Below are 19,022 nucleotides of genomic sequence, written 5' to 3'. Positions count from 1 at the left end.
CTTGAGAAAGGTCCTTGGTTTCTCCACCTTTGAAGTGAGAATAGTGTTTGGTAATGGTAAATGCACAATAGATGCAAGTTTTTGTTAATGAGACAAAATAGAGTAAACCCATTCGTCTTTGTACTTCTCTCAAAGGACAAGTGGAATGGCCACACATTGATATATAGGTTTTCCTATAATTCCATACTTATATCTAGCTCAGTGGTTCTTCAACGGTATTACAAACCTGTATACAGAAAACTTAAAAAAAAAATGTGTTGGGGGACGCCTGCCTGGCTCAGTTGGTTGAGTGGCTGCCTTCGGCTCAGGTCATGATCCCAGTGTCCTGGGATCGAGTCCCGCATCGGGCTCCTTGCTCCGCAGGGAGCCTGCTTCTCCCTCTGCCACTCTGTCTGCCTGTGCTCACTCACTCTCTCTCTTTCTCTCTCTGACAAATAAATAAATAGAATCTTAAAAAAAAAATGTGTTGGGTGCTTGGATGGCTCAGTTGGTTGGACATCTGCCTTCAGCTCAGGTCATGATCCTGGGGTCCTGGGATTGAGTCCTGTCTTGGGCTCCCTGATCAGCGGGACTTCTGCTTCCCCCATTCTTGTTCTCTCTCTCTCTCTCTCTCTCTCTCTTACAAAATTAAATACAATTTTGAGTCTGATTTTCATGTACTAAGTTTAGAATTTCACCCTTGTAAAAATGTGACTTGACTGCATAGTTACCTTTCTCTTTCAGAATGCTCCTAGAGCTAGAGAACCCTTCTGGCATGGCTTGGGTCTTGTATATATGACTGTAACTTAGAGGTGGAATGAACTTGGTCCCGCTCTGTCCCTTAAGAATAGATTCTTTGGGGTGAGGGCACCTGGGTGGCTCAGGCAATTAAGCATCTGACTTGATTTTGGGTCAGGTCATGATCTCAGGATCTTGTGATCAAGCCCCTTGTCAGGCTTCCTGCTCCGAGGGCAGTCTGTTTGAGGATTCTCTATCCCTGTCTCCCTCCTCCTCTTCCCCAACTTGTGCACGCACGCATACTTTCTCTCTCCCTCTCTAAGGTAAATACGTCTTTTTTTTTTTTTTTTTTTTTAAGATTTTATTTCACAGAGAGTGAGAGCACAAGCAAGGGGAGCAGCAGAGGGAGAGGGAGGAGCAGGCTCTCCGCTGAGCAGGGAGCCTGATGTGGTGCTCGATCCCAGGACCGTGGGATCATGACTCAAGCTGAAGGCAGACACCTAACTGAGCCACCCAGGTGCCCCTAAAATAAACAAGTCCTTAAAAAAAAAAAAAAAAAAAAAAAAAGAAGAAGAAGAAGAAGAATGGGGAAAAAAGGGAATTCTATGAGTCCTTGGTAACCTTTCTCTTTTTTTTTTTTTGTAGAAGACCAGGGCATATCACAGGCTGAAAGATGATGTCCCAGAAGAGGTAAAATTAAGGCGTTTGGAGGAACTTATTACTGTCTTTCGAGAAGAAGCAACAAAAGCCAACATGGCCTCTGTGGGTTGTACCCAGCTAGTCCTGGTGGAGGGGGTAAGGTCATATGTATATATATTTTTCGTTTGTTTTTTGGAACACAATATGTCTCCCCCCCTTTTTTTTTTAAGGTTTTATTTATTTATTTGACACACAGAGAGAGATCACAAGTAGGCGGAGAGGCAGGCTGAGAGAGAGGAGGAAGCAGGCTCCCCGCTGAGCAGAGAGCCCAATGTCGGACTCGATCCCAGGACCCTGAGACCATGACCTGAGCTGAAGGCAGACACTTAAACCACTGAGCCACCCAGGTGCCCCTGTGTCTCCCTTTTATTTAGATCTTCTTTGATTGCAGAGTTTTTGTGTTAGGAATCCTGTATGTATTTTGTTAGATAGTTGCTATTGTATGTTTTAATTTCAGGTGTTTCGTGTGCTCATTTTATTATACAGCTATAACTCAATTTTGTGTGTTTATCTTATACTCTGTGACCTTGCTGAAATCAATAGTTTTAGGAGGTTTTTTGGCATTTTCCTTGAGCTTTTCTGCATAGGTAATCGTGTCATTATGTTTTTTTCTTCCTAATGTTCCAAGCTTCCTTCTTTTATCTTTTCCTCTCCCTTCAGAGAACTTCCTTTAGACACTCTGGCAGTAGATTCTCTTCCTTCATCTTAGAATGTCGGGATTTCTCCTTCATTCTTGAAAGATATTTTTGTACTTAGCAGCAGAAGGATTAGGAAGAGTATGTCTGCTCCATCTTTCTGGAGGCAGTATCATATGTATGTTTTTAGAATTAGTTTTATTGTCTGTCTTCAATCCTTTTAAATTTTTATTATATTTTAATTTTTTGAAGGTTTATTTTTTTAAATAATCTCCATGCAATTTGGGGCTCATCCATAAACCCGACATTGAGAGTCGGATGCTTTACCAACTGAGCCAGCTATGTGCTCCTTCAGTCCTTTTTAAAATCACATTTTTGGGACTACTGGTTGGCTCTGTTGGTTAAGTGTCTGCCTTTGGCTCCGGTCATGATACCAGGGTAGTCCTGCATCAGGCTTCTTGCTTTGTAATGAGCCTGCTTCTCCCTCTGTCTCTGCCTTTCTCCCCCACTTGTGTTTTCTCTTTCTCTCTTTCTCAAATAAATAAATAAAATCTTTAAAAAATAAATCACATTTTCTTAGAAATGTACTGCATTTTGGGAAGTTTGATGTTCCTATAGGCTTCTCCAGTCAGGCCTGGGAACCTAGATACTAGAGCACTGAACAGATTGGAATAGGGGGTGAGTTTGGGAGCCTGAAGCTATATGCTGCAGCCATTGTAGAGGAGGCGAAAGAGAGAGATGGCGCCCTTTATGTGACTCTTCCCAAGTCCTGGATTGAGAAAGGAGAGTAGTGTTCCATGTTTTAGGATATGGTAGCCATCAGAGCTACTAATTGTCTGGTATTTATGTTTGTTAGGACTCTTTGGTGAGTAACAGTGAGAAAATTTCTTCAAGCCATTCAGCCTAAGCCAGAAGGAATTTTTTTTTTTTATACTTCAGAGGTATTTTGTGGAGCCCAAGAGCAGGAAGGACTGTGCTTAGCCTAGGAAGCCCTTTAGGCTCATACTTTCTTGTCTCCTTGGACCAGCTTTTCCTGCTTCTTCATTTTTGTTACAGAGCACAGCAGCCCTGTAGTTCCTGTGTTTACATATTATAGTTCTAGCTATTCACAGACCCAAATTGTGTCTCTCAGCACCAGCTCCAGTTTCCAGGAAGCGTACTTGATCAGCTCATCTAGGTTAGGCGATCTTCCTATGGTCTAGACTCGCAGTTGGCTGATGGATGGTGAGCTCAGTTAACATGATATCCCAAAGGGTGTTTGCCTCACTAAATGCTTTGTAATTTAGAGTATCATCTGTGATTCTGGAGATCTGTACATGTCTATTAGCAATTTACATTTCGTCCAGTAAGAATTAGGTCTTACTGTATTCCCAGCTCTCCTCACAGAGTCAGGCACAGAAAAGTGTACTTCTCTCTCTATTTTTTCTTTTTCTTTTGAAGATTTTATTTATTTATTTGACAGAGAGAGCACAAGCAGGGGGAGCGGCAGGCAGAGGGAGCGAGAGAGAGAAACAGGCTTCCTGAGGAGCAGGGAGCCAGATGCAGGGCTCGATCCTGGGACCCTGGGATCATGACCTGAGCTGAAGGCAGTTGCTTAACCAGCTGAGCCACCCAGTTCCCCTGTGTACTTCTCTTTTGAATGAATGAATAAGTACTCAGAGTTTACCAGTCTGTGTCCCTAACTTCATCAGGCTTACAGAGAACCTATGGTAATTAAATAAACTGAAATAAGATTATTTCTTATTCATATAACATAAGCCAGTACTCACTTGGGGCTAGAGAATAAATGGATTTTTCAGGGCTAGCAGTTGGGAGTCTTTACTTTCTTTTAGAGGGACTTTGTTTCCTTTAGTCCTGGCCAGTTTAAAACTTCAGGTTCCAAGCCACCTGGGTGGCTCAGTGGGTTAAAGCCTCTGCCTTCAGCTCAGGTCATGATCCTAGGGTCCTGGGATTGAACCCCGCACCGGGCTTTCTGCTCAGCAGGGAGCCTGCTTCCTCCTCTCTCTCTGTCTGCCTCTCTGCCTACCTGTGATCTCCGTCTGTCCAATAAATAAACTCTTAAAAAAAAAAAAAAACAAACTTCAGGTTGCTATTGGGACACCTGGGTGGCTCAGTCGGTTAAGCCATGCCTTTGGCTCATGTCATGATCCCAGGGTCCTGGAATCAAGTCCCACATTGGGCTCCTTGCTCAGCCAGGAGCCTGCTTCTCTCTCTGCCTCTGCCTGCCACTCTGCCTACTTGTGCGCTCTCTCTCATTCTCGCTGTTAAATAAATAAATAAATAAAATCTTAAAAAAAAAAAACCCCTTCAGGTTGCTATATCCATAGTGGCAGAGAAGATGATTGTAACTCATGTATACTAAACATTTATTCTCTGTCAGGAGCTGTGCACTTTATGGTCCTTGGCACATTGAGTTCCACCACAGTTTTTGGAGGTAGTGCTATTATTAGCCCTTTTATGATATGAAACAGAGATTCAGAGAAGTAGAATAACTTCCTGAAGGCCATTCAGATAGTGTGGCAGAGCCAGAATTTGAGTCAGGTCTATCTCATTCCAGAGCCTCTGTACAACATTTCCTCCCCCTTTTTTATTTTTTATTTTTTATTTTTTTTTAAAGATTGTGTTTATTTATTTGAGAGAGAGAGAGAGATCACAAGTAGGCAGAGAGTCAGGCAGAGAGCGGGAAGCAGGCTCCCTGCCGAGCAGAGAGCCCCACGCGGGGCTCGATCCCAGAACCCCAAGATCATGACCCGAGCCGAAGGCAGAGTCTTAACCCACTGAGCCACCCAGGCGCTCCCCCCTTTTAATTATGGGGAATTAAAAAGATACATAGATATAGAGAGAGCGATATAATGCATGCCTGTGTACCCATTAACAAACCTTAACAGCTGTCAGTACAGTGTTAATCTTGGTTAATCTTGTTTCCATCTTTACTGCCCCCATTAGATTGTTTTGAAACAAGTAGCTTATATGTCATATTATACATATTATGCTTTAAAAAAATTTTTTTTTAAAGATTTTATTTATTTATTTGACAGAGAGAGAGAGATCACAAGTAGGCAGAAAGGCAGACAGAGAGAGAGGGAAGCAGGCTCCCTGCTGAGCAGAGAGCCCGATGTGGGACTGGATCCCAGGACCCTGGGATCATGACCTGAGCTGAAGGCGGAGGCTTTAACCTACTGAGCCACCCAGGTGCCCCTATACATATTATACTTATATATCATAATATTTTGTCAGTTAACCTTTCAGTATATATATCTTTAAAAGATAAGGACTCTTTTTTAAAGAGCTTTATTTATTTATTTTAGAGAGGGGAGAGAGGGTATGGGGAGGGGGAGAGAGAGAGACTTAAACGGACTCTGAGCTCAGTGCAGGCCTGATCTAGGGCTTGCTCTCAAACCCTGAGATCAGGACCTAAGCTGAAACCAAGAACTGGACACCAAGAACTGGTGACTATGCCACCCCATGCCCTAAGATAAGGACTCTTTTAAGAAAAAAACCCAACAGGGACACCTGAGTGACTCAGTTGATTAAACTGAAGTTGTCTGTCTTTAGCTCAGGTCATGATCCCAGGATCCTAGGATGGAGTCCTGCATGGGGCTTTCTGCTCAGTGGGGAGCCTGCTTCTCCCTCTGCCTGCTGCTCACTCACTCTTGCTCTTGCTCACTTTCTCTGACAAGTAAATAAAATCTTAAAGAAACCAACATAAAGCTATTGTCATATCTGAAATAATTGACAGTTGTTTGTTAATATTGTCAAATATTTAGTCAGTGTTCTAATTTCTGTTTGTCTCAAATATTTTTTTTTTTTAAAGATTTTATTTATTTATTTGACAGATAGATCACAAGTAGGCAGGGAGGCAGGCAGAGAGAGGAAGGGAAGCAGGCTCCCTGCTGAGCAGAGAGCCCACCGATGCAGGGCTCCATCCCAGGACCCTGGGATCATGACCTGAGCCGAAGGCAGAGGCTTTAACCCACTGAGCCACCCAGGCGCCCCTTGTCTCAAATATTTTTATATTTTTATGGTTGTTTTGTTCAAATCACGGAACCTAAACACTGTCTTTTAAAAAATTTATTGTAAAACAATCATGAACTTACAGAAAAGTTGTAATACAGTACCAAAAATTTTTTTGACTCATTAGAGAATTATTTGCTGACCTGATGCCCTCAACCCCCTCAAATACTGTAGTATTGTAGTATATATCTCATAAAACCAGCAACATTCTCCTACATAACTAAAGTGCAACTACCAAAATCAGGAAATTAACCTTGTTACATTTCTGCAATCCAATCCTCCAACCCCATTTAAGTTTCTCCATTTTCTCAGAACTGTACTTTACAGCAAAGAGATTAAGTTCAGTGTCATATGTTGCATTGTCTTATCTGGTCTCCTTCAGTCTAGAATAATTCCTCAGCCTTTCTTTGACTTTCATTATCTCGACACTTGGTGATTATAGGCGTGTTAATTTATTTACTTATTTTTTAAAATTTTATTTATTTATTTGACAGAGAGCACAAGCAGGGGGAGTGGCAGAGGGAGAGGGAGAAGAAGGCTCTTTGCAGAGATGGGGAAGCCTGATAAGGGACTCTATTCCAGGACTCCAGGATCATGACCTGAGCAGAAGGCAGTGACTCAACCAACTGAGCCACCCAGGCGCCCCAGGCCTATTATTTTGTAGAATGTTCCTTAATTTGAGTTTGAAGAGTTTCCTTGTGGTAAGATTCAGGTTATATATTTTTAGGCAGGCGTATTAGGGACATGATATTGTGTCCTTCCTATTGTATCCTTTGGGGTGGCATACAGTTGTGATGGTTTCATTACTGGTGATAATAATTTTGAACATTTCATTAAGATGATGTCAGCTAGGTTTGCTGACTAAAAAGTTACTCTTTTTCCTTTTGTTAGTGAGTGTTTTGTAAGGAGAGGGTAGGGAGTCTTTTTAAATCTTACCTGACTGTTGGGGTGCCTGGGTGGCTCAGTGGGTTAAGCCTCTGCCTTCAGCTCAGGTCATGATCCCAGGGTCCTGGGATCGAGCCCCGCATCGGGCTCTCTGCTCGAGAGGGAGTCTGCTTCTACCTCTCTCTCTATCTGCCTGCCTCTCTGCCTACTTGTGATCTCTGCCTGTCAGATAAATGAATAAAATCTTTAAGAAAAAAATCTTACCTGATTGTTGTTTCCCTAAAGTAGTATTAGTTTAAGAACTAAAATACCTTTTCCCTCTGGCTGCTTTTTAAAGATATTTGCTTTATCACTGTTTTTAGAAATTTGATGTCTTGGCATGGCTTTCTTTGTGTGTATTCCTTGTGTTTTCCTTGTGATGTGTTAAGGCTTCTTAGTTTGTGGGTTTATAATTTTCATCAAATTTGGAGAATTTCATTTATCACTCTTCAGATATTTTTCCTGTACTCCTGCTTCCTGCCATCACTTGTTCTGTTTCTTTTGTCCTTCTGTGACTCCAATTACTTATATATCCAACCACTTGATGTTGTTCTATAGGTCATTGAAACTGTTCATTTTTTTCTGCCTTTTGTATCTCTGTGCTTCATTATGGATAATTTCTTTTGCTCTGTTTTCATGTTCACTATCTTTTCCTTTGGCAGTGTTTAATCTGCTATTATCTTGAATTTCTAATTTTCTATATTATATTTTCATCTGTATAAATTACATTTGGTTTTTAATACCTTCCCTTCTGTATTCTTGTTTTCTTTTGAAACTTAGTTTCCTTTGAATCTGATTATAAAATTTGGTTTATTATTTTGTGATAATTCCATTATTGCTGTTATTTCTTGGTCTGTTTTTGTTGATTGACTTTTCTATTGATTCTGGGTCACATTTTTCTGCTGGGTATATCTAGTGATTTTTGGTGGGATATTTGACATTGTGATGTTCATTTTTGAGGTCTGGATTTTGTGTTGGGCTTTGTTCTGATAGGCAGTTATTTGCAGTTGAGTTTAATCCTTTCAAGACTCATTTTTAAACTTTGTTAGAAAAGTTAAAAAAAAGGAAAAGCTTTTTTATCCCAAGCATAGTTTAGCCTCATTATTAAGGTGTGGCTTTTCTGGAGACACTACTGCATGTCCCAAGGAATCAATGAGGACTGTCTAGTGGTAGGTCTAGATGAGCTCTGGGAGCCCATCTGCTGACAGTTACTTTCTTTGACTGATTCAGTGGAGTTTCACTATACAAGCAGGTGTCAGTATTCAGCAAGGACTTAAATGATCCCTGTGCATATTTCTATAGCTCTTTTTCTGCTTCCCTCCCTCTTCTTTAGAACTTGCTCTGCAGTTTCTAGCTACTGCAGGCTCCCTGAACTCTGATCTCTTTTTCCGAAATCCAGGGAGAACCACAGTGCTCTGCCTCAAGATCTTCCTGCTTTGCATGCTTCTATGTTACACATGCCTTCTGGCAGAATGCAGGGGTCATTGGAGGGCTCATCTCATTTGTTCCCTTCTTTTGGGTTCACAGTCTTGTACGGTCTATAGTTCAGTATCTGAGAATAATGATTTCATATATTTTGTCCAGTTTCCTGGTTAAGGCCAGGGGGTAAATTTGGTTCTTGTCACTTTATAATGGCTGAAAGAGAAAAACTTGTATATTCTAGAAGTTAATACCATTCTACTGGCTTTATAATTCTCCTGACCCCCATCTTCTGTACATTGTGTTGGGGACTCTAGCTTCATGTCTGCCTGTTCATTAGGGTTACAAGTAACCCAGGCAAGACAACCCCAGAACATTCCTGAGTGATTACTGTGAGACTGGATATAGTGAAAGTCAGTTTGCCAACTGCATCACCCATATGTCCTTGCTTTTAGGACTGTTGGAAGTCCATTCCTGAGAAAGGTAATTCTGTAATCAAAGACTGATTGAGTCATTTATTAACGTATAGTCAGCAAAACTACTGAGTTTCTATAGTGTGCCACACATTGTCCTTGTTGGTGAAGCAGCAGTAAAGATGCAGTCTTTAGTGATTCCTTGATTAAGGACTGCTCTGTAAGTGAGACCCTTAGGGATCTGAGACAGAGAAGGCATAATTTCTGTCCTCCCGGAACTGAGGACTGACAGATTAATAACTCTCTGTTCTTTTTGCAGCACAGTAAACGCTCTGCTTCTGATCTGTGTGGCCGGAATGATGGAAACCTTAAAGTGATCTTCCCTGATGTAGAGATGGAGGACGTTAATAACTCTGAGGTCAGGGTCAGAGCTCAGCCTGGGGACTATGTGCTGGTGAAGGTAAGGTTTCCTTTGGGGTTTTATCTTGCATCATGAAATGGATGTTGGGTTGGATAATTTGGTAGAATGAAATTTCTTCCAGGAGAAATTCTTTAGTAAAATAAATAGCTCTTCTCAGCCTGAACAATGAAAGGGCACCTTGAACTGAATTTTGAACTGCTCCTAACTAATGCCTTCTTGTTTTTCTTTGCCTTTCTTCTGTCTTAGAAGGGTTCTTTTTAGGAATTTAGTGAGACTGGAGTACACAGTAGCATACAGTTCCCTGCAGCAGAGAGACTAGGAAGTGGAAGTGATTCCGAGTGAGTTCATTGTCTCTGTCAGTGATGAGCATGCCCTTTGAGGTCTCTGATGCCCTAGGTATCCCTCACTTCTCCTGGACTAGGAGATCCAGATGAATGGGTGTGGGATTCCCCCTTTCTTTTTTCCCCCCCTTTCCCCTCCTTCATGTACTTTCTTCCTACCTCTTTTTCTTACCACACTACACAGGTCTGTTACTGCCATCCTACTTTCCTTCTGGTCCTTATGTCCATTTTACCCCAGAACCAGAGACTGACAGGACATATTCTGATGAGTTAGGCAGGAACAAGGCTTCTTCTCCCACACTAAGCTATGAAGAATATGCAGAAGAGAGAGATGGAGAGAGGGTGATTCTTTTTTCTGCTGATGCTGATTAGTATTATATCCTTTGCCCTGTTCCCCCATGCCTCACCCTTTACTTGCTGTCCTTGCTCTTATTGTCACATCTTTTTTGTCATGGGGGCCATGGTCCGTGGCTTGCAGCTGAAGAAGGCATGTAGCTTCTTTGGATTGGCCTGGAAATTTTACCACCGTGAGATGTTCTGTTCTGTCCATCTGACAAAAGCTTAAAACACAGTCAGTTTGCTGGTTGGGGACTTTACGTGATCCTATTTCCTTCTGGCTTTGTTTCAACTGGGCTTTGTCTTACTTTAAGAATTTACTAAGTGGAATAATTGCTACTAGACAGCAATGTGATTGACTTGGAAATAATTCCTCATAGGCTTCTCCATTTGTTCTTTTTTGGAGGACACTGTCTTGTTTGCTTATTTCTCTGTCTTTTGAATGTTTGCTTTTTTGGTTTTTATTTGCTTTCCCACCCCTCCTCCTTTTCACTATAGCTAAGGGTTACTTGAAAAGGGAGATGAGGTTGTTGTGCTGGCTTGTATTGTTAGTTTGATATTCTTTTATGTAATGGAAAAATTCCATCTGTCAAGAAAGGTAGAAAGTTTATGCTGTATTACTTGCTACTCCCTTTTTTTCCCCCAAGTGACATAAAACCCACAGGTAAGATTTAGTGGAAGGATCTAAATGAAGAAGGTGCTGTGGAGCTGGGGTTCTTTTTTTTTTTTTTTTCCTTAAAGATTTTATTTATTTATTTGTCAGAGAGAGAGAGGGAGAGAGAGGGAGCACAGGCAGACAGAGTGGCAGGCAGAGGCAGAGGGAGAAGCAGGCTCCCTGCTGAGCAAGGAGCCCGATGTGGGACTCGATCCCAGGACGCTGGGATCATGACCTGAGCCGAAGGCAGCTGCCCAACCGACTGAGCCACCCAGGCGTCCCTTTTTTTTTTTTTTTTTTTAAAGATTTTATTTATTTGACAGAGAGGGAGAGATAAGAAGCAGGCAGAGAGAGAGAGGGGAAACAGGCTCCCTGCTGAGAGAGCCCGATGCAGGACTCAATCTCAGGATCCTGAGATCATGACCTGAGCTGAAGGCAGAGGCTTAACCCACTGAGCCACCCAGGCACCCTGGAACTGGGGTTCTATTGACTCTCTCTGTTGTTCCTCCCTGCTGTTCCCATTTCTCTTTATATGGAGTTTCTAGGCTGTACTAGAACCACTTTCTCCTATATCTCAATTTTTTTTAAGTTTTGTTTTTTTTTTTTTTTTTTAAGTAGTCTCTACACGTAACACGGGGCTTGAACCTATAATGGCGAGATCAGTTGGCATGCTCCACCGACTAAGCCAGCCAGGTGCCCCACATTTCACTTTCTTTTCTCTCGCTTTTTTTTTTTTTTTTTTAAGATTTTATTCATTTCATTTGACAGACAGAGATCACAAGTAGGCAGAGAGGCAGGCAGAGAGAGAGAGGAGGAAGCAGGCTCCCTGCCGAGCAGAGAGCCCGATGCGGGGCTCGATCCCAGGACCCTGGGATCATGACCTGAGCCGAAAGCAGAGGCTTTAACCCACTGTGCCACCCAGGCGCCCCTCTTATCTCTCTTTTTTATCTGGGGCTTATTTGGCTAAATCCCAACCCTGGTGAAAGTGGTTATTTTCTTTTGCATCTGCACCCTAGCAGCTAAACATCAGTAGGGAAAAGCATGCAGGTAATCTGTATTACACAGATTAGGTCAGATGATGATTAAAAACTCAAAATACAGTGGCTTAAATGTGGTGGTTCTCTTCTACATAAAAATCTAGATATGGAAGGTCCAGAATTGGTGATTGTGATGGCTTCATGATCATCAGAGGTCTGGGCTCCTATCTTTTGCTCTGCTGTGTGTGGTCTCCATCCTTAAGGTGGTTCCATGATCCTAGGGGGTTACTGCAGCCGCCATATTCTAACTGTCAGGAAGGAGGAAGAGGGGGAAAGGGCATGTTCTCTTCCTTTTAGGGCAGTTTATAGGAGTTCTACACACATTTTATAACACATCGTACTAGGCTGCTAAGAAGCTGGGAAGTGTGGTCTTCATTCTGAATGATCAGATGTCCAGCTAATAACTGGGAGTTCTGTTAGGAAGAAGAGAAGTATTAGGAGACGAGTAACAGTTTCTGCCACATGAACCCAGCTGCATTCAGTTCAAATTCATGACCATAAAACTCAACATGAGCACTCAGCGTGGCCCTGAGATCTGATCCTATTCTATTTCCTTAGTAAATTGACTTTCCTACTCTTTCTCCTTAAATCTTTACTCACCTATTGAAACCCTAGTCTCAGCTGATGTCTTTGTCTCCTATTTCATGGAGAAAAGCAATACAATCAGATGAAACCTCATTGTCTCATCTTTATTTCCGCTAGCTCACTCAGGTCCCTGCCCATACATGCTGTTCACTCACACATGGGCCTGTACAGGAGACGTCTTCATGTTCTTTTACACTCTCCCTTATTATGTTCTCTTTTCCATCCCTTTTCATCCTTTCAAGAGATTTGCATTTATATCCTTTCTTGCATCTTAAACTTAAGATGGCCAAAATAGAATGAATTCTTCATTGTAGTTTTCTTCTTTTCAAACGTTCCCCATCTGTATTAAGTGGCACCTTCGGTTGCTCAAGCCAAAAATAAAGGACTCATTGTAGATACTCACTTTCCTGTGCTCTAGCAGCAGTCCTTCTGTTTTAGCTCACTTATGGAATATATCTTGAACCTGCCTCTTTCCGTCTCCAGACTACCATCATTTCTTGGCTGGGAGATTTTAGCAGTCTTCTCATGATTTTCTGTTGTATTTTATTTTTAAGTATTTTATTTATTTGACAGAGATCACAAGCAGGCAGAGAGGCAGGCAGAGAGATAGAGAGAGGAGGAAGCAGGCTCCCTGCTGAGCAGAGAGCCCAATGTGGGGCTTGTTCCCAGGACCCTGGGATCATGATCTGAGCAGAAGGCAGAGGCTTTAACCCACTGAGCCACCCAGGCACCCTTTCTGTTGTTTTTAAAGATGAATTATTTTATTGAAGCATATCATAAAGGTAGAAAATTGTCCGTATTACACTACTTGATGAATGATCACTAAGTGATCCTACCCCTGTAACTACCACCTGCATCAAGAAATAGAATATTTCTTCATGTTCCTACTAGTTACTTTTCTTCCCTACGTCCTAATTTCTTCTTCTTCTTCCTCTTTTTTTTTTTTTTTTTTTTTTTTGAGAGCGTGCTAGAGAAGTGTGGGAGGGACAGGGAGAGAGAGACTCCCAAGCAGGCTCAGTATTCTGCATGGAGCCCAGTGGGTCTCCATCCCACAACCCTGAGATCATGACCTGAGCCAAAAATCAAGAGTCAGACGCTCAACCAGCTAAGCCACCTAGCTGCTCCTACATCCTAATCTCTAATGCCATTGCTGGTTTTGCCTATTTTGGTTATAAAATTGAATCATATGACATCTATTTTTGGTGTTTGTCTTCTTTTCCTCAGTCTTATGTTGAGTAGTTCATCTGATTATATTTATCCATGTTATATGAATATACTACAGTTTGTTTATGGCTTATACTATTTTTTTTTTAAATATTTTATTTATTTATTTGACAGAAATCACAAGTAAGCAGAGAGGCAGGCAGAGAGAGGAGGAAGCAGACTCCCTGCTCAGCAGAAAGCCCGATGTGGGGCTTGAACCCAGGACCTGGGATCATGACCTGAGCCGAAGGCAGCGGCTTAACCCACTGAGCCACCCAGGCGCCCCTGGCTTATACTATTGATGGCCATTTTGGTTGTTTCCATTTTGGAGCTGTTGTGATGGGATTGCTAAGACTATTCCTGTACATGTGTTTTAGTGCACATACGTGTTCTTTTCTGTTGGGTAAACGGCTTAGAATTGCTGTCTCATAAAGTGTATGTAACAGAACTAGACAAAGTAGTTGTACCATATTGCCTTCCCACCAGCAGTACGTGAGAATTCCAAAGGCTTCATATTTTCCACTTCCATTCTTGCCCTCCTCTAGTCTGTCTGCGCCACAGTAGTGGTCTTTCTAAATCAGGTCACTGACTCCTCTGCTTCAGCCCTCCAGTGGATTCTCATTGGAGCCAGCATGAAATGCACGATGTCTTAGGCCTTATATGATCTGTCCCAGCCGCCTTTCCAACTTCATGTCCCCTCTACTCTTCTACACCCTCTTCTCCAGCCTTGGTGGCCTCCTTTTTGCCCCTCAACCCTAGTTCTAGTGTCAGGGACTTTGCACATGTTGTGTTGCTTGGGAGGCTCTTGATTTTTATGTGACTGCCACCTTTTTAACCTTCATTTTGTCTCTGAAATGTCACCTCCATGAGATGCCTTCTCTTTAGGGAAGCTAAATAGCACGTTCCCTTTATCATATTAGCCCATTTTATCTTCATAACCATTTTCAGTGCCTGAAGTCATCTTTGTTTACATATTTTTGCCTGTCTTCTCCGAAAGCTCCTTTGGGGGTCACATGCTTTCAGCTCTCAATTAGAGAGAAAAGAGAGCTTTTCTTACCAAATTTTGGCCATAAATATCCTAAGGAAGGATTTGACTGGTATGCCTAGATCACAGCTTACCCCTGGGGTTTAGGAGGGCAGTCAGGGTCAGTGATGGGTAGCTCACACCAGAAAGTTATGGCTGGTACTGCAGAAGAACCGTCTCTCAAGAGAAGGGGGGGAATTGGTAGTTTGGGACTGAACTATCTTAGACTTCTTAAATTATACGTATTACCATTGTATCAGATGTCTTTTCTTTCCAGGACTGGGGGCACATGGGAACCATGCAGTCTCTGCTGGCTTGTCACCACCTCCATTAGACTCCTCTTGGTGGCCTCTCCTCTGGAGGCTCTACATTCAGTGCAGTCCTGGTTACCTCACTTTCTTCTGACTGGTTTTCTTTCAGATCACGTCCACCAGCTCTCAGACGCTTAAAGGACATGTTCTCTGCAGGACCACCCTGAAGGACTCCTCAGCATATTGCTGACCTGAGCGGATGGCCTTAGGGTTGACATGGGCTGTCCTTGCCGACAGGGAAGGAGATATGACTGGTCACTCATGAAAGCGATAACAAGGCTCTGGAGACAAACTGCAAGTGGTGAAGCAACTGTATGTCAGATGGGAAATGTATCTCTTTGCTGCTATGTTAACAGCTTTTACAGGTATTAAATTTACGGGAAGTAAAGTGGTCCCTTTGTCTCTACTTTTACTTCATTTTTGCCTTGGTTAGTGTTTCTGGGCTTTCCCCTACAGTCTGTGTTAAGTGTTTTCCAACCCAGTTTTTGCTGTGTACACTGCTAACTTGTTTGATTTTCAGCTCTGGACCCCATGAGTTAAAGACTAAAGAAGGGGAAGGTGGAGAGAACCATTTGGTTGGGAAAACCTGTCCTGCACTTTCTAATATTTTGATTTATTGACTTTGACTTAGCTGCCTGTCTCCTTACTTTATTCTCACATTTTACCGGAGGATTTCCCTCATGGGCCTCTTTTTTTAGCTTGTCAGGTCGTTCATTGCCCTTAGGTCTGACAGCACTTAGAGGATTTTTTTCCTGATTTTATTTTATGTTTTTTGTTTTTTGTTTTTTGTTTTTGGCTTTTATTAACAGTTAACTGTTAATTATAGTTGTATATGACTATTAGTTTAAGGTGTACAATATAGTGACTCAGTTAATCGATACTTCCATACATCACCCAGGGCTCATCACAACAAGTACACTCCCTAATCCCCATCACCTGTTTCAGCCGTCCCTCCGACTCCTCCCTGCTGGTAACCAGAAGTTCTCTGTAGTTTTTTTTTTTTTTAAAGATTTTGTTTATTTATTTGTTTATTGTTTATTTACTTGACAGAGTTCTGTTCTCTGTAGTTAAGAGTCTGTTTCTTGGGGCACCTCGGTGGCTCAGTGGGTTAAGCCTCTGCGTTCGGCTCAGGTCATGATCTCGGTCCTGGGATCGAGCCTGCATTGGGCTCTCTGCTCACCGGGGAGCCTGCTTCCTCCTCTCTCTCTGCCTGCCTCTCTGCCTACTTGTGATCTCTCTCTCTGTCAAATAAATTAAAAAAAAAAATAGGGGCGCCTGGGTGGCTCAGTGGGTTAAGCCGCTGCCTTCAGCTCAGGTCATGATCTCAGGGTCCTGGGATCGAGCCCCGCATCGGGCTCTCTGCTCAGCAGGGAGCCTGCTTCCTCCTCTCTCTCTGACTGCCTCTCTGCCTGCTTGTGATCTCTCTCTGTCAAATAAATAAATAAAATCTTAAAAAAAAAAAAGTCTGTTTCTTGATATGCCTCTCTCATTTTTACCCCTTTACTTGTTTTTTAAATTCCACATGGGAGTGAAATCATACGGTATTTGTCTTTCTCTGACGGACTTATTTCACTTAGCTTAGCATTGTACTTTCTAGCTCCATCCATGTCGTTGCAAATGGCAAGATTTCTTTCTTTTTTAGGGCTGAGCAATACTCCATTGTATATACACACCACATCTCTCTATCCATTTCTCAGTTGATGGATACTTGGCCTACTTCCAGAACTTGGCTACTGAAAATAATGCTGCTATAAACATAGGGGTGCATGTATCCCTTTGAATTAGTGTTCTTGTAATCACACCTACTAATGTAATTAACTTTTGAGGAAGCTTCATCCTGTTTTTCACAGTGGCTGCCCCAGTTTGCATTCCCACCAACTGTGCACAAGGATTCCTTTTTCTCCACATCCTTGCCAACACCTGTTGTCTTGTATTACTGATTTTAGCCATTCTGACAGGTGTGAGGTGATGCTTTATTGTGGTTTTAATTTATATTTCCCTGATCATAAGTGATAAAGAATATCTCTTCATGTGTCTGTTGGCCATCTGTATGCCTTCTTTGGAGAAATGTCTGTCGTGTCTTCTGCCCATTTTTCATTCGATTATTTGTTTTTTGGGTGTTGAGTTTTTTCATTTTTTGTTTTTGTTTTTATTTTTATTTATTTATTTTTTAAAAAGATTTTATCTATTTATTTGACAGACAGAGATCACAAGCAGGCAGAGAGGCAGGCAGAGAGAGAGGAAGGGAAGCAGGCTCCCTGCTGGGAGAGAGCCCGATGCGGGGCTTGATCCCAGGACCCTGGGATCATGAACTGAGCTGAAGGCAGAGGCTTTAACCCACTGAGCCACCCAGGTGCCCTTGTTTTCATTTTTAAAAAAGATTTTATTTCTTTATTTGACAGAGCACAAGCAGGAGGAGTGATAGGCAAAAGGAGAGGGAGAAGGGAGCTGAGCAGGGAGCCTGAAGTGGGGCTTGATCCCAGGACCCTGGGATCATGACCTGAGCCAAAAGCAGACACTTAACCGACTGAGCCACCCAGGTGTCCCATGAACGTTGAGTTTTGTAAGTTCTTTACGTATTTTGGATACTAACACTTTATCAGATGTGTCATTTCCAAATATCTTCTCCATAGATTGCCTTTTGGTTTTGTTGATTGTTTCCCTCACTGTGTAGAAGCTTTTTATTTTGATGTAGTTCTAATAGTTTAGTTTTGCTTTCATTTCCCTTGCCTCAGGAAAGAAGTTGCAACAGCTGATGTCAAGGAAGTTACTGCCTGTGTTTTTTTCTAGGCTTTTCATGGTTTCAGACCTCACATTTTAGGTCTTTAATCCAGTGTAAACTTATTTTTGTGTATGGTGTAAGAAAAGTGGTCCAGTATTATTCTTTTGCATGTGGCTGTCCAGTTTTCCCAGCGCCATTTGTTGAAGAGACTGTCTTTTTCCTATTGGATATTCTTTCCTGCTTTGTCGAAAATGAATTGACCATATAATTGTGGTGGGTTCATTTCTGGGTTTTCTATTTTGTTCTGTTCATCTGTGTGTCTGTTTTGTGCCAGTACCATACTGTTTTGATTACTACAGCTTTGTAACAACTTAATCTCCAGAATTGTGATACCTCTGGCTTTGTTTCTCTTTTTCAAGGTTGCTCTGGCTCTTAAGGGTCTTTTGTGGTTCCATACAAATTTTATGATTGTTTGTTCTAGCTCTGTGGAAAATGTTTTTTTTTTTAAAGTTTTTATTTTTTTGACACAGAGAGAGAGAGATCATAAGTAGGCAGAGAAGCAAGCAGGGAGAGAGGGGGAAGCTGGCCCCCTGCTGAGCAGAGAGCTGGGATCAGGACCCTGAGATCATGACCTGGGCCAAAGGCAGAAGCTTAACCCACTGAGCCACCCAGGTGCCCCCAAAATGTTGGTATTTTGATGGGGATTGCATTAAATGTGTAGATGCTTTGGGTAGTGTGGACTTTTTTTTATTTTTTAAGATTTTATTTATTTATTTATTCAACTGACAGAGATCACAAGTAGGCAGAGAGGCAGGCAGGGAGAGAGAGGAGGAAGCAGGCTCTCCGTGGAGCAGAGAGCCCAACTCGGGGCTCGATTCCAGGACCCTGAGATCATGACCTGAGCAGAAGGCAGAGGCTTTAACCCACTGAGCCACCCAGGTGCCCCTAGTGTGGACATTTTAACAATACTTGTTCTTCTAATCCATGAGCATGGAATGTCTTTTCATTTCTTTGTGTCACCTTCAGTTTCTCCCATCAGCATTTTATAGATTTTAGAGTATAGGTCTTTTACCTCTGGTTACGTTTATTCCTAGGTATCTTATTATTTTTGGTGCATTTGTAAATGGGATTGGTTCCTTAATTTCTCTTTCTGCTGCTTCATTATTGGTTTATAGAAATGCAACAGATTTCTGTACATCGATTTTTGTGTCTTGCGACTTTACTGAATCTGTTTATCACTTCTACCAGTTTTTTTTTTTAAGATTTTTTTTTTTATTTATTTAATTGATAGAGATTACAAGTAGAGAGGCAGGAAGAGAGATATGAGGAAGCAGGCTCCCCGCTGAGCAGAGAGCCCGATGTGGGGCTCGATCCCAGGACCCTGAGATCATGACCTGAGCCGAAGGCAGAGGCTTTAACCCACTGAGCCACCCAGGCGCCCCAATTCTACCAGTTTTTTGATGGAGTCTTTAGGGTTTTCTGTATAGAGTACCATGTCTTCTGCAAATAGTGAAAGTTTATAGAGAAGCAGTCAAACTGAAGCACAAAGCTGACCCTGCTTCAAGC

At 42.1% G+C, this 19,022-nt stretch overlaps 1 protein-coding gene across 1 annotated transcript in view; it reads left to right on the top strand.

Annotated features, from left to right (window-relative positions):
* CDK5RAP1 (CDK5 regulatory subunit associated protein 1) overlaps nucleotides 1–15,660 on the top strand; it is a 35,922-nt gene extending 20,262 nt beyond the window's left edge. The window contains 3 exon segments of the mRNA XM_047746477.1: nucleotides 1,363–1,512; nucleotides 9,141–9,281; nucleotides 14,844–15,660. Coding sequence (XP_047602433.1) covers nucleotides 1,363–1,512; nucleotides 9,141–9,281; nucleotides 14,844–14,924 — 372 coding nt within the window. The 3' untranslated portion in view covers nucleotides 14,925–15,660.
* Nucleotides 15,661–19,022: the final 3,362 nt, after the last annotated feature.

Source organism: Lutra lutra, chromosome 9 (assembly GCF_902655055.1).
Source record: "Lutra lutra chromosome 9, mLutLut1.2, whole genome shotgun sequence".
NCBI classification, from domain to species: Eukaryota; Metazoa; Chordata; class Mammalia; order Carnivora; family Mustelidae; genus Lutra; species Lutra lutra.
The sequence above is the reverse complement of the archived record's forward strand: the minus strand, read 5'-3'. Positions and strand labels throughout refer to the sequence as shown.